The following is a 16,211-nucleotide window of genomic DNA, read 5'->3' as shown; positions in this document are numbered from 1 at the left end:
CAAATAAAATGACAGTTACAGTTCAGTACGCAGTGATTTCACACACAGGATTAGTGTTTGTGTTGTGAGTCAGTAACAGTCTAAAAACAGTGTTCAGCTGCTCTGATGGAAGATGGCTTTAAAATGGACTTTCATTATATACAGGACACACATGGACAACATGGAGTCCATCAGTGGCATGTGGTTGTTTTTATACAGCTGAGATCTAATCATCACTAAATGTTTCCTTCTTATTGTTCCAGTGTTGATGTTTGGAGGTCAGGTCTTCATGAAGCAGTCAGGTTCTTTGTGAATCTGTTCTGTGCAGCAGCAGAGAGAGAACAGCAGACAGGAGAGAAGATACTGGAGCTGTTATCATCAGTGTGCAAACGTGAAACATTTCCTTACAGACCCATGAATGAATATTATCTGTGTGATTTCCTGTTGGATCTGTACTCCCATATAAAGGACTACGAGACTAAAACAGGCTTGAGTGTCCTTCCATCATTACAGTCAGTTTTCCAGTCAGCTCCTGGAGTCTGGTTCATAAAGCTCTCAGAGAGAAAGACCTCCATCCTCCTGGAAGTGCTGAAACTCCAACCAGAGAAGAAACAAGTGAAGCTGACAGACTGCTCACATGAAGAAAGTGAAGTGAGGAGTTTCCTGCAGTGTCTGCCTTATATCTCACAGCTCAGGTAAATGAAATCTTCTTCACACGAGTCAGATATCTGTATAAGATGAGATGCTACCTGAAGTTCAGCAGTGGAAATATTTTAAGTTCTATGAATTTTAATGTAATTATACAGTTTTCTGTATTCATGTGATATTTCTGTGTCATCAGTTTTATATTGACACATTAGTTTTATCCACATTGATCCTTCATTTCACATTAATGTTGTAAATTCACTAATGATGAAGGTTCAGTGTTTCCTTCTTATTATTCAGTTGTTGTTAACACTCACTTGAGGTTTTAGTCCCGTGAACATTAAAATGAAAGAGCTGAGCTGTTGTTGAAGCTTCACTGTCTGACTTACTAAATCAATCAGTTTCCACTTTGAAACATGTGACAGTCTTCTGTCTGTATGACAATAATGAAATGATGTCTAATAAGAATCAAACAGCAACAATAACACAGCCATGTTAAAAGAATAAAAACATGTCACATCAACTTTAAGATAAAACAGGCTCAAGCATCTGTTGCTGCACAGAGGGCTGAACAATGAAGCAGGTTCATCATAACCAGGCTTTCTTTGTGTCAGCAGGCTTGATGAAACCTAAAGCTGCAGTCAGAGATAACAGCTGTCACAATGTGGGCTCAAAACTTTGTGTTCACTCAGCTTCAGTCTCTGTCCACACTCACATAGAAGGAGGAGTTTGATTTGTTATTTCTCTCTTCTTCCACACAAAATGGGCCAATCAAATGCAGCCTTCTTTAGTCAGAAACGTGATCACATGAATGGATGATAAAGATCGATGAAGAAGCGAATGAATGAATGAATATATGTGTTTGAGTGCTCTGTGCTGCAGTTTATTTGTAAGCTGACAGCTGCACATGAGAGCTGTGAGACTTTAATGTTTAAATGGATCAAGGTTAAAGGTTATTCGCTGCATTCAGGTCTGACACACAATCTACTGAGTTTGTGTTTCCACAGGCCCCGCTAATTTAGAGACTTATTCCTCATGAAGAACGAAAACAAGACAGAACATCTTCAACCGGTCTTTTACTCGCTAGCGAGGGAGAACTTGGTCAGAACCAGGCTGTGGAGCTTAATGCTCCTCACCTATCTCTAGCCCAAGTCCTTCAAAGAGCAGCTCTCCTCGCAGCCATTTATTCCCATGACAGTTACAGTTTACACAATACAACACAACACAAGCACCTCCCTCCGTAGAACCCCTCTTGGTTACAAAAGACAAGGCACTGTGTGTGTGTGTGTGTGTGTGTGTGTGTGTCATGGGGGTGCATTTGTGTGACCTCCTGCTCAAAACCGTTTTTAACAACATCCTTGGTCAAAAGAGGGTAATCTCCCCCACACCCAATATATGGTTCAATTCCTGTATTGGTTCACCATACACAACACAGGTGAAACCATTAAAGGGCAGGAAGCTTACCAAACATTAAACAGAATTATCACAAGGGATGTGCTTGTGATAAAACACTACAGCCTCCTCCCAGAACCTCGAGAGGCTGGGGAGGGGGACAGACAAAGGAATGCCTTTGATCCTATAGTTTGAACCAAGACTTTACAAATTTAACAAACAAAATGACAACATTCAACAAGTTGACTTAACACAATCTGATGAAGGAGACGAGGAAACCTATGAGGGGTCGTACAAGCCAAAATTCATTCTTTCACTCTCACACACATACATTCTTCTTTCACACACATATACTTTCACTCTCACATACATATATATTTTTTTCACATACATATACTTTCACTCTCATATAGTTTTATTTTTATTTAGATATTTTTATTCTCATGTTTACACATATTTAACACACACATTGCAGTATTGTGCTCTCTTATACATGTATTTTAATGTACATATTTACAAATTTTCACTCTCACATACATATATTTTCACTCTCACATACATATATTTTCATTTATGCATTCCTACATTTTGCTCTCATTTACATGCATTCAATATGCATTTAATCTCACAAATAATATATGTATGTAAGAAGAGAATGCATACATGTCAGAAAAAAATATATGTATGCAAGAGAATAATGTATGTGAATGAAAGAGTATAGTGGAAACGGAAGGAGTTTAATGGAAACGGAAGGCTGGGTGTCTGTACCGCTGTGATTGGCCGAGAAGCACGCGCGGGTCACTTTCAAGTGTCTGACAGCATGGAGGGGGGAGAAGAAACTCGAGTTCTTCAGCAAGCTATCGGGGTGTTAAGAAATATTTTATCATCTCCTGAAACGGTCACATCGTTGTCCTCGTCACTTGACTGCTTGATTCATCTCTGAAAACTTTAGAGCACTTATGGAAATATGTGATGTCTTGATGAATTAAGCAGATATTTGAAGTTTACACAGCACCATTCTCGCATGAAAATATCTTAAAAGTTTATTTTGTGACCCAGAAAAGAGTAATATTTCAAACTCCGCCACTCTGTGCTCCTCCGCCACTGCCTCGTTTGAGTTTTGGACGAAATGGATTCTGGGATATTGCATTTCGTCATTTCGAGCTGATTGGAGACCAGAACAGCCAATCAGATATTTTTGCATCCAAGTCTGATTGGCTGGTTTTGTGGCACAAAAATAACGCCATATGTCACAAAATAAACCTTTAAGATATTTTCATGCGAGAATGGTGCTGTGTAAACTTCAAATATCTGCTTGATTCATCAAGACATCACATGTTTCCATAAGCGCTCTAATGTTTTCTGAGATGCCTGTTATCCACCAGCTGACCGCATAGCTGGACTGGCCATGGGCATACCGGGCATTTGCGTTTGTTTGTTTTTGTAACGGTATAAACAATGAAAGGTGGTGGATTAGCCAATTGGTCATGATCAACTCTGGGCTGGACCAATTACAATACATCCGTATTGAGAGGAAAAGGAATGCGATTAGTCCCGTACTTCAGCTAGAATGGAAAAAAAAAGACAAAACTGGAGTTATTCTGTTTTTACGTTGCACAGCTGCCTCTTCTCCCCTCATTCTCTCTCCTGTTGCTACTTCAATCATGAAACCGATCAATGATCAGCTGATCGTCTCTCTTGTTTGTTTATCTCCCACTTTGCGCCAGAAAGAGGAAACGCGCTAAACAACAGCAGCACGTTCAAGCTTGATCAGCTGTTGTTAGAATTTATTTAAAATTCGTTTCTAGTATCAGCTGATGTTTGCTGGAGCCACAGCTGTAAAAGCTGCTGCTCTCGATCAAGTGACGAGGACAACAATGTGACCGTTTCAGGAGATGATAAAATATTTCTTAACACCCCGATAGCTTGCTGAAGAACTCGAGTTTCTTCTCCCCCCTCCATGCTGTCAGACACTTGAAAGTGACCCGCGCGTGCTTCTCGGCCAATCACAGCGGTACAGACACCCAGCCTTCCGTTTCCATTAAACTCCTTCCGTTTCCACTATACTCTTTCATTCACATACATTATTCTCTTGCATACATATATTTTCTTCAGACATGTATGCATTCTCTTCTTACATACATATATTATTTGTGAGATTAAATGCATACTGAATGCATGTAAATGAGAGCAAAATGTAGGAATGCATAAATGAAAATGTATGTATGTGAGAGTGAAAATTTGTAAATATGTACATTAAAATACATGTATAAGAGAGCACAATATTGCAATGTGTGTGTTAAATATGTGTAAACATGAGAATAAAAATATCTAAATATACAAATGAAAATAAAACTATATGAGAGTGAAAGTATATGTATGTGAAAGAAGAATGTATGTATGTGAGAGTGCAAGAATGAATTTTGGCTTGTACGGCCCCTCATAGAAACCTCTTTAGTTTGTCACCACATCAAAGTGAAGTTCATGTTATTGGTGGGATCTTCTCTGTGATAAATGGACTAAACACAGACTGATGGATGTTGTAATGTGTGAAACAGATGTGCAGCAGATTAGGCTCCACATCTGTTTCACACTGCATCAGCAGCTGAATACATGTAAACTTGTGTGACCATGTGACACACAGACTGTGCTGCTCTAACTTACAGCTGGGCTTCATTCAGTGCTGTTAGTCAGACTGATACAGATCAACAGGTTGTATCTATAACACGCACTGATTCAGCAGAGACTCTACATCACACTCAGAGCAGACTGGAAATAGAAGCATTAGAGACAATGTGGCACTTACAGCTGATTTTAATCTGAAACTCTGAACATAACCAGGCTGTGTGTTCAGCATCTGTTACCATGGTGATATAGCCAGGTACAAAGAGAGCTGGTTTGGTGAAACTAAACACTCTGACAGTAGGCTCAACATCGCTCACTGACATATGAATCTTTGTGTTTAAGACTCTTCAGCAAACAAACAAACTAATTTAATATATTTTTTTTATTATTATTATTTTTTACAAACTTTCAAAATTAAATGAATCAAAATCGAAATTAATTAATGAGCAAATGTTAGTAAATATGTGATTTCCTCGTGTGTGATCTGAGCAGCAGGTGAAGCTGCTGTTGTACAAGATATGAAGTGTAGATGTTGTTGTTCCACTCTGTGTTTCTATGTTGTTGATATTTAGTGTTTTAATCTCTAAAGTCAGACAGCAAATAAAATGACAGTTACAGTTCAGTACGCAGTGATTTCACACACAGGATTAGTGTTTGTGTTGTGAGTCAGTAACAGTCTAAAAACAGTGTTCAGCTGCTCTGATGGAAGATGGCTTTAAAATGGACTTTCATTATATACAGGACACACATGGACCAACATGGAGTCCATCAGTGGCATGTGGTTGTTTTTATACAGCTGAGATCAAATCATCACTAAATGTTTCCTTCTTATTGTTACAGTGTTGATGTTTGGAGGTCAGGTCTTCATGAAGCAGTCAGGTTCTTTGTGAATCTGTTCTGTGCAGCAGCAGAGAGAGAACAGCAGACAGGAGAGAAGATACTGGAGCTGTTATCATCAGTGTGCAAACGTGAAACATTTCCTTACAGACCCATGAATGAATATTATCCGTATGATTTCCTGTTGGATCTGTACTCCCATATAAAGGACTACGAGACTAAAACAGGCTTGAGTGTCCTTCCATCATTACAGTCAGTTTTCCAGTCAGCTCCTGCAGTCTGGTTCATAAAGCTCTCAGAGAGAAAGACCTCCATCCTCCTGGAAGTGCTGAAACTCCAACCAGAGAAGAAACAAGTGAAGCTGACAGGCTGCTCACATGAAGAAAGTGAAGTGAGGAGTTTCCTGCAGTGTCTGCCTTATATCTCACAGCTCAGGTAAATGAAATCTTCTTCACACGAGTCAGATATCTGTATAAGATGAGATGCTACCTGAAGTTCAGCAGTGGAAATATTTTAAGTTCTATGAATTTTAATGTAATTATACAGTTTTCTGTATTCATGTGATATTTCTGTGTCATCAGTTTTATAGTGACACATTAGATTTGTCCACATTGATCCTTCATTTCACATTAATGTTGTAAATTCACTAATGATGAAGGTTCAGTGTTTCCTTCTTATTATTCAGTTGTTGTTAACACTCACTTGAGTTTTTAGTCCCGTGAACATTAAAATGAAAGCGCTGAGCTGCTTTTGAAGCTTCACTGTCTGACTTACTAAATCAATCAGTTTCCACTTTGAAACATGTGACAGTCTTCTGTCTGTATGACAATAATGAAATGATGTCTAATACGAATCAAACAGCAACAATAACACAGCCATGTTAAAAGAATAAAAACATGTCACATCAACTTTAAGATAAAACAGGCTCAAGCATCTGTTGCTGCACAGAGGGCTGAACAATGAAGCAGGTTCATCATAACCAGGCTTTCTTTGTGTCAGCAGGCTTGATGAAACCTAAAGCTGCAGTCAGAGATAACAGCTGTCACAATGTGGGCTCAAAACTTTGTGTTCACTCAGCTTCAGTCTCTGTCCACACTCACATAGAAGGAGGATTTTGATTTGTTATTTCTCTCTTCTTCCACACAAAATGGGCCAATCAAATGCAGCCTTCTTTAGTCAGAAACGTGATCACATGAATGGATGATAAAGATCGATGAAGAAGCGAATGAATGAATGAATATATGTGTTTGAGTGCTCTGTGCTGCAGTTTATTTGTAAGCTGACAGCTGCACATGAGAGCTGTGAGACTTTAATGTTTAAATGGATCAAGGTTAAAGGTTATTCGCTGCATTCAGGTCTGACACACAATCTGATGAAGGAGACGAGGAAACCTCTTTAGTTTGTCACCACCTCAAAGTGAAGTTCATGTTATTGGTGGGATCTTCTCTGTGATAAATGGACTAAACACAGACTGATGGATGTTGTAATGTGTGAAACAGATGTGCAGCAGATTAGGCTCCACATCTGTTTCACACTGCATCAGCAGCTGAATACATGTAAACTTGTGTGACCATGTGACACACAGACTGTGCTGCTCTAACTTACAGCTGGGCTTCATTCAGTGCTGTTAGTCAGACTGATACAGATCAACAGGTTGTATCTATAACACGTACTGATTCAGCAGAGACTCTACATCACACTCAGAGCAGACTGGAAATAGAAGCATTAGAGAAAATGTGGCACTTACAGCTGATTTTAATCTGAAACTCTGAACATAACCAGGCTGTGTGTTCAGCATCTGTTACCATGGTGATATAGCCAGGTACAAAGAGAGCTGGTTTGGTGAAACTAAACACTCTGACAGTAGGCTCAACATCGCTCACTGACATATGAATCTTTGTATTTAAGACTCTTCAGCAAACAAACAAACTAATTTAATCTTTTGGGTTTTTTTTTATTTTTTAGAAACTTTCAAAATTAAATGAATCAAAATCTAAATTAATTAATGAGCAAATGTTAGTAAATATGTGATTTCCACGTGTGTGATCTGAGCAGCAGGTGAAGCTGCTGTTCTACAAGATATGAAGTGTAGATGTTGTTGTTCCACTCTGTGTTTCTATGTTGTTGATATTTAGTGTTTTACTGCTAACACTTTATAATAGCTACACATTCTTAAGCATTAGTGAGGTTTTAGTTAATGCTTATTTCATCATTTATTAAGCATTACTCCTCCTTAGTATGTCATTCATAAACATGGATATAAATGGTTAAGTGTTGCTTAATAAGCTCATATATAACATGTTTAATGACACCAGTTGATACTTTTTCAATGATGGATTAACACTTTATAGATAAAGTTTTACATGTATTACAGATTTTCCTGGTTAATTCAGGCAGTTACTGGTTGTTAGTGAAGCATCTTGTGTGAGCTGGTCTAAAGTGAGGCCCATCCATGCCTCACAAAGCATTTATCAAATAAAGTGAAAGGTCAGCAGGACCTGGAGACTCCAACCAGTCTCAGCTGTCTTCATGACAGAAAAAGGAAAAAGCACAAAGTGACTTTGTGAATATTTCACAGAGCGTCACAGACAAGTGTAAACAGCACAAACACAATGTTGATGTTGAAGTGATCAAAGCTACTTTAGGCTGCTCCCTCATCACGAGGAGTCACCTGATAATGCAGGAAAGTGTCTCTGGGATGTTTCAGAGTTTGGAAGTTCTTTAGTTGGTTCCTCAGGTTCAACTTTCCTTTGGTTTGTAGTCAGTTAGTTTGAGTAAACAGGTCAGCGTCCAGTCAGGTTCACTTCCAAAGAGCTCCTGAATGAAACACATCAGTTCAGCTGTTTGGTGCTGTGCTTTCACACAGGTGAACTCAGGTGGATGATGAAAGAAAGGGGCGTGGCCTCCTCGTGTGTCACAGTGAAAACTCAGAGCAGCTGCTCAGGCTAAGGAGGTGATCAGGTTCAGAGGTGGCTCGCCATCTCCTTCATCATGGAGAATCCAAAGCAAACAGCATTTCCTGTCATATCAAACATTAGCCTGTATAACACAGAGAAGTTACTGCATTCAATCAATAAATACCAGTATTCAGTGACCATAACCAATATAACATCTAAACTCTCAAAGTACTCTGAAATACATGAATTAATACAACACTATATCACAGCTGTTCTCACACAGAGTATTCTACCTTTTCACAGTGTGGGAAATAATTATTTGATCCTCTGCTCAATTTATAAGTTTGCTGACTTACAAAGAAATAAACAGTCTCTGATTTTTATCACAGTTTCATTTTACTGAAGATAGAAAATCAACAAAGATCCAGATTAAACACACAAACATTACAAAGTGATTTGTGTGTCACTGAGTGAAATAAGTGTTTGATCCATCAGTAGTGTGTGGTTGTTTTTATGCAGCTGAGATCAAATCATCACTAAATGTTTCCTTCTTATTGTTCCAGCGTTGATGATGAGACATCAGAGGAAGAAAGAACGAAGTTCTTTGTGAATCTGTTCTGTGCAGCAGCAGAGAGAGAACAGCAGACAGGAGAGAAGATACTGGAGCTGTTATCATCAGTGTGCAGATACAAACACAGTCCTTTGAAACAGAAACAGTGTGACTTCCTCATGGACCTGTACTCTTATGAGACAAAAACAGGCTTGAGTGTCCTTCCATCATTACAGTCAGTTTTCCAGTCAGCTCCTGCAGTCTGGTCCATAAAACTCTCAGAGAGAAAGACCTCCATCCTCCTGGAAGTGCTGAAACTCCAACCAGAGAAGAAACAAGTGGAGCTGACAGGCTGCTCACATGAAGAAAGTGAAGTGAGGAGTTTCCTGCAGTGTCTGCCTTATATCTCACAGCTCAGGTAAATGAAATCTTCTTCACACGAGTCAGATATCTGTATAAGATAAGATGCTCCCTGAAGTTCAGCAGTGGAAATATTTTAAGTTTAATTACTTACTTAATTAATTAATTAATAATTTTAATGTAATTATACAGTTTTCTGTATTCATGTGATATTTCTGTGTCATCAGTTTTATATTGACACATTAGTTTTATCCACATTGATCCTTCATTTCACATTAATGTTGTAAATTCACTAATGATGAAGGTTCAGTGTTTCCTTCTTCTTATTCAGTTGTTGTTAACACTCACTTGAGTTTTTAGTCCCGTGAACATTAAAATGAAAGAGCTGAGCTGCTTTTGAAGCTTCACTGTCTGACTTACTAATCAATCAGTTTCCACTTTGAAACATGTGACAGTCTTCTGTCTGTATGACAATAATGAAATGATGTCTAATACGAATCAAACAGCAACAATAACACAGCCATGTTAAAAGAATAAAAACATGTCACATCAACTTTAAGATAAAACAGGCTCAAGCATCTGTTGCTGCACAGAGGGCTGAACAATGAAGCAGGTTCATCATAACCAGGCTTTCTTTGTGTCAGCAGGCTTGATGAAACCTAAAGCTGCAGTCAGAGATAACAGCTGTCACAATGTGGGCTCAAAACTTTGTGTTCACTCAGCTTCAGTCTCTGTCCACACTCACATAGAAGGAGGAGTTTGATTTGTTATTTCTCTCTTCTTCCACACAAAATGGGCCAATCAAATGCAGCCTTCTTTAGTCAGAAACGTGATCACATGAATGGATGATAAAGATCGATGAAGAAGCGAATGAATGAATGAATATATGTGTTTGAGTGCTCTGTGCTGCAGTTTATTTGTAAGCTGACAGCTGCACATGAGAGCTGTGAGACTTTAATGTTTAAATGGATCAAGGTTAAAGGTTATTCGCTGCATTCAGGTCTGACACACAATCTGATGAAGGAGACGAGGAAACCTCTTTAGTTTGTCACCACCTCAAAGTGAAGTTCATGTTATTGGTGGGATCTTCTCTGTGATAAATGGACTAAACACAGACTGATGGATGTTGTAATGTGTGAAACAGATGTGCAGCAGATTAGGCTCCACATGTGTTTCACACTGCATCAGCAGCTGAATACATGTAAACTTGTGTGACCATGTGACACACAGACTGTGCTGCTGTAACTTACAGCTGGGCTTCATTCAGTGCTGTTAGTCAGACTGATACAGATCAACAGGTTGTATCTATAACACGCACTGATTCAGCAGAGACTCTACATCACACTCAGAGCAGACTGGAAATAGAAGCATTAGAGAAAATGTGGCACTTACAGCTGATTTTAATCTGAAACTCTGAACATAACCAGGCTGTGTGTTCAGCATCTGTTACCATGGTGATATAGCCAGGTACAAAGAGAGCTGGTTTGGTGAAACTAAACACTCTGACAGTAGGCTCAACATCGCTCACTGACATATGAATCTTTGTGTTTAAGACTCTTCAGCAAACAAACAAACTAATTTAATATATTTTTTTATTATTATTATTTTTTACAAACTTTCAAAATTAAATGAATCAAAATCGAAATTAATTAATGAGCAAATGTTAGTAAATATGTGATTTCCTCGTGTGTGATCTGAGCAGCAGGTAAAGCTGCTGTTCTACAAGATATGAAATGTAGATGTTGTTCCACTCTGTGTTTCTATGTTGTTGATATTTAGTGTTTTAATCTCTAAAGTCAGACAGCAAATAAAATGACAGTTACAGTTCAGTACGCAGTGATTTCACACACAGGATTAATGTTTGTGTTGTGAGTCAGTAACAGTCTAAAAACAGTGTTCAGCTGCTCTGATGGAAGATGGCTTTAAAATGGACTTTCATTATATACAGGACACACATGGACAACATGGAGTCCATCAGTGGCATGTGGTTGTTTTTATACAGCTGAGATCTAATCATCACTAAATGTTTCCTTCTTATTGTTACAGTGTTTTTCTTCTGAGCTCGGGAGAAGTCAGGTTCTTTGTGAATCTGTTCTGTGCAGCAGCAGAGAGAGAACAGCAGACAGGAGAGAAGATACTGGAGCTGTTATCATCAGTGTGCCGACGTCAAAATTTCCCCTATGATAACAGAAACTTGACTGATTATGGAAAGAAATGTCAGTCTGATTTCCTGTTGGATCTGTACTCCCAAGTGAAGGACTATGAGTCTAAAACAGGCTTGAGTGTCCTTCCATCATTACAGTCAGTTTTCCAGTCAGCTCCTGCAGTCTGGTCCATAAACCTCTCAGAGAGAAAGACCTCCATCCTCCTGGAAGTGCTGAAACTCCAACCAGAGAAGAAACAAGTGAAGCTGACAGGCTGCTCACATGAAGAACGTGAAGTGAGGAGTTTCCTGCAGTGTCTGCCTTATATCTCACAGCTCAGGTAAATGAAATCTTCTTCACACGAGTCAGATATCTGTATAAGACGAGATGCTTCCTGAAGTTCAGCAGTGGAAATATTTTAAGTTCTATGAATTTTAATGTAATTATACAGTTTTCTGTATTCATGTGATATTTCTGTGTCATCAGTTTTATATTGACACATTAGTTTTATCCACATTGATCCTTCATTTCACATTAATGTTGTAAATTCACTAATGATGAAGGTTCAGTGTTTCCTTCTTATTATTCAGTTGTTGTTAACACTCACTTGAGTTTTTAGTCCCGTGAACATTAAAATGAAAGAGCTGAGCTGCTTTTGAAGCTTCACTGTCTGACTTACTAAATCAATCAGTTTCCACTTTGAAACATGTGACAGTCTTCTGTCTGTATGACAATAATGAAATGATGTCTAACACCAATCAAACAGTAACAATAACACAGCCATGTTAAAAGAATAAAAACATGTCACATCAACTTTAAGATAAAACAGGCTCAAGCATCTGTTGCTGCACAGAGGGCTGAACAATGAAGCAGGTTCATCATAACCAGGCTTTCTTTGTGTCAGCAGGCTTGATGAAACCTAAAGCTGCAGTCAGAGATAACAGCTGTCACAATGTGGGCTCAAAACTTTGTGTTCACTCAGCTTCAGTCTCTGTCCACACTCACATAGAAGGAGGAGTTTGATTTGTTATTTCTCTCTTCTTCCACACAAAATGGGCCAATCAAATGCAGCCTTCTTTAGTCAGAAATGTGATCACATGAATGGATGATAAAGATCGATGAAGAAGCGAATGAATGAATGAATATATGTGTTTGAGTGCTCTGTGCTGCAGTTTATTTGTAAGCTGACAGCTGCACATGAGAGCTGTGAGACTTTAATGTTTAAATGGATCAAGGTTAAAGGTTATTCGCTGCATTCAGGTCTGACACACAATCTGATGAAGGAGACGAGGAAACCTCTTTAGTTTGTCACCACCTCAAAGTGAAGTTCATGTTATTGGTGGGATCTTCTCTGTGATAAATGGACTAAACACAGACTGATGGATGTTGTAATGTGTGAAACAGATGTGCAGCAGATTAGGCTCCACATGTGTTTCACACTGCATCAGCAGCTGAATACATGTAAACTTGTGTGACCATGTGACACACAGACTGTGCTGCTGTAACTTACAGCTGGGCTTCATTCAGTGCTGTTAGTCAGACTGATACAGATCAACAGGTTGTATCTATAACACGCACTGATTCAGCAGAGACTCTACATCACACTCAGAGCAGACTGGAAATAGAAGCATTAGAGACAATGTGGCACTTACAGCTGATTTTAATCTGAAACTCTGAACATAACCAGGCTGTGTGTTCAGCATCTGTTACCATGGTGATATAGCCAGGTACAAAGAGAGCTGGTTTGGTGAAACTAAACACTCTGACAGTAGGCTCAACATCGCTCACTGACATATGAATCTTTGTATTTAAGACTCTTCAGCAAACAAACAAACTAATTTAATATATTTTTTTTATTATTATTATTTTTTACAAACTTTCAAAATTAAATGAATCAAAATCGAAATTAATTAATGAGCAAATGTTAGTAAATATGTGATTTCCTCGTGTGTGATCTGAGCAGCAGGTGAAGCTGCTGTTCTACAAGATATGAAATGTAGATGTTGTTGTTCCACTCTGTGTTTCTATGTTGTTGATATTTAGTGTTTTAATCTCTAAAGTCAGACAGGAAATAAAATGACAGTTACAGTTCAGTACACAGTGATTTCACACACAGGATTAATGTTTGTGTTGTGAGTCAGTAACAGTCTAAAAACAGTGTTCAGCTGCTCTGATGGAAGATGGCTTTAAAATGGACTTTCATTATATACAGGACACACATGGACAACATGGAGTCCATCAGTGACATGTGGTTGTTTTTATACAGCTGAGATCAAATCATCACTAAATGTTTCCTTCTTATTGTTACAGTGTTGATGTTTGGAGGTCAGGTCTTCATGAAGCAGTCAGGTTCTTTGTGAATCTGTTCTGTGCAGCAGCAGAGAGAGAACAGCAGACAGGAGAGAAGATACTGGAGCTGTTATCATCAGTGTGCAAATGTGAAACATTTCCTTACAGACCCATGAATGAATATTATCCGTGTGATTTCCTGTTGGATCTGTACTCCCATATGAAGGACTACGAGACTAAAACAGGCTTGAGTGTCCTTCCATCATTACAGTCAGTTTTCCAGTCAGCTCCTGCAGTCTGGTCCATAAACCTCTCAGGGAGAAAGACCTCCATCCTCCTGGAAGTGCTGAAACTCCAACCAGAGAAGAAACAAGTGAAGCTGACAGGCTGCTCACATGAAGAAAGTGAAGTGAGGAGTTTCCTGCAGTGTCTGCCTTATATCTCACAGCTCAGGTAAATGAAATCTTCTTCACACGAGTCAGATATCTGTATAAGACGAGATGCTTCCTGAAGTTCAGCAGTGGAAATATTTTAAGTTCTATGAATTTTAATGTAATTATACAGTTTTCTGTATTCATGTGATATTTCTGTGTCATCAGTTTTATATTGACACATTAGTTTTATCCACATTGATCCTTCATTTCACATTAATGTTGTAAATTCACTAATGATGAAGGTTCAGTGTTTCCTTCTTATTATTCAGTTGTTGTTAACACTCACTTGAGTTTTTAGTCCCATGAACATTAAAATGAAAGAGCTGAGCTGTTGTTGAAGCTTCACTGTCTGACTTACTAAATCAATCAGTTTCCACTTTGAAACATGTGACAGTCTTCTGTCTGTATGACAATAATGAAATGATGTTTAATAAGAATCAAACAGCAACAATAACACAGCCATGTTAAAGAATAAAAACATGTCACATCAACTTTAAGATAAAACAGGCTCAAGCATCTGTTGCTGCACAGAGGGCTGAACAATGAAGCAGGTTCATCATAACCAGGCTTTCTTTGTGTCAGCAGGCTTGATGAAACCTAAAGCTGCAGTCAGAGATAACAGCTGTCACAATGTGGGCTCAAAACTTTGTGTTCACTCAGCTTCAGTCTCTGTCCACACTCACATAGAAGGAGGAGTTTGATTTGTTATTTCTCTCTTCTTCCACACAAAATGGGCCAATCAAATGCAGCCTTCTTTAGTCAGAAACGTGATCACATGAATGGATGATAAAGATCGATGAAGAAGCGAATGAATGAATGAATATATGTGTTTGAGTGCTCTGTGCTGCAGTTTATTTGTAAGCTGACAGCTGCACATGAGAGCTGTGAGACTTTAATGTTTAAATGGATCAAGGTTAAAGGTTATTCGCTGCATTCAGGTCTGACACACAATCTACTGAGTTTGTGTTTCCACAGGCCCCGCTAATTTAGAGACTTATTCCTCATGAAGAACGAAAACAAGACAGAACATCTTCAACCGGTCTCTTACTCGCTAGCGAGGGAGAACTTGGTCAGAACCAGGCTGTGGAGCTTAATGCTCCTCACCTATCTCTAGCCCAAGTCCTTCAAAGAGCAGCTCTCCTCGCAGCCATTTATTCCCATGACAGTTACAGTTTACACAATACAACACAACACAAGCACCTCCCTCCGTAGAACCCCTCTTGGTTACAAAAGACAAGGCACTGTGTGTGTGTGTGTGTGTGTGTGTGTGTGTGTGTGTGTGTGTGTGTGTGTGTGTCATGGGGGTGCATTTGTGTGACCTCCTGCTCAAAATCGTTTTTAACAACATCCTTGGTCAAAAGAGGGTAATCTCCCCCACACCCAATATATGGTTCAATTCCTGTATTGGTTCACCATACACAACACAGGTGAAACCATAAAAGGGCAGGAAGCTTACCAAACATTAAACAGATATTATCACAAGGGATGTGCTTGTGATAAAACACTACAGCCTCCTCCCAGAACCTCGAGAGGCTGGGGAGGGGGACAGACAAAGGAATGCCTTTGATCCTATAGTTTGAACCAAGACTTTACAAATTTAAGAAACAAAATGACAACATTCAACAAGTTGACTTAACACAATCTGATGAAGGAGACGAGGAAACCTCTTTAGTTTGTCACCACATCAAAGTGAAGTTCATGTTATTGGTGGGATCTTCTCTGTGATAAATGGACTAAACACAGACTGATGGATGTTGTAATGTGTGAAACAGATGTGCAGCAGATTAGGCTCCACATGTGTTTCACACTGCATCAGCAGCTGAATACATGTAAACTTGTGTGACCATGTGTCACACAGACTGTGCTGCTCTAACTTACAGCTGGGCTTCATTCAGTGCTGTTAGTCAGACTGATACAGATCAACAGGTTGTATCTATAACACGTACTGATTCAGCAGAGACTCTACATCACACTCAGAGCAGACTGGAAATAGAAGCATTAGAGAAAATGTGGCACTTACAGCTGATTTTAATCTGAAACTCTGAACATAACCAGGCTG

The 16,211-nt window shown here is 38.9% G+C and overlaps 1 protein-coding gene across 1 annotated transcript in view; it reads left to right on the top strand.

The window, feature by feature from the left end:
• LOC102081821 (uncharacterized) overlaps nt 1–16,211 on the top strand; it is a 44,504-nt gene that overhangs the window by 1,782 nt on the left and 26,511 nt on the right. Inside the window, exon 2 of the mRNA XM_019351769.2 lies at nt 243–674. Within this exon, the coding sequence (XP_019207314.1) occupies nt 394–674 (281 nt within the window). The 5' untranslated portion in view covers nt 243–393. The remainder of the gene's footprint in view (nt 1–242; nt 675–16,211) is intronic.

The sequence above is a fragment of the Oreochromis niloticus genome, linkage group LG23 (genome assembly GCF_001858045.2).
Source record: "Oreochromis niloticus isolate F11D_XX linkage group LG23, O_niloticus_UMD_NMBU, whole genome shotgun sequence".
Taxonomy (NCBI): Eukaryota; Metazoa; Chordata; class Actinopteri; order Cichliformes; family Cichlidae; genus Oreochromis; species Oreochromis niloticus.
Note: the sequence above shows the minus strand (reverse complement) of the source record. Positions and strands in the feature narration are given on the sequence as shown.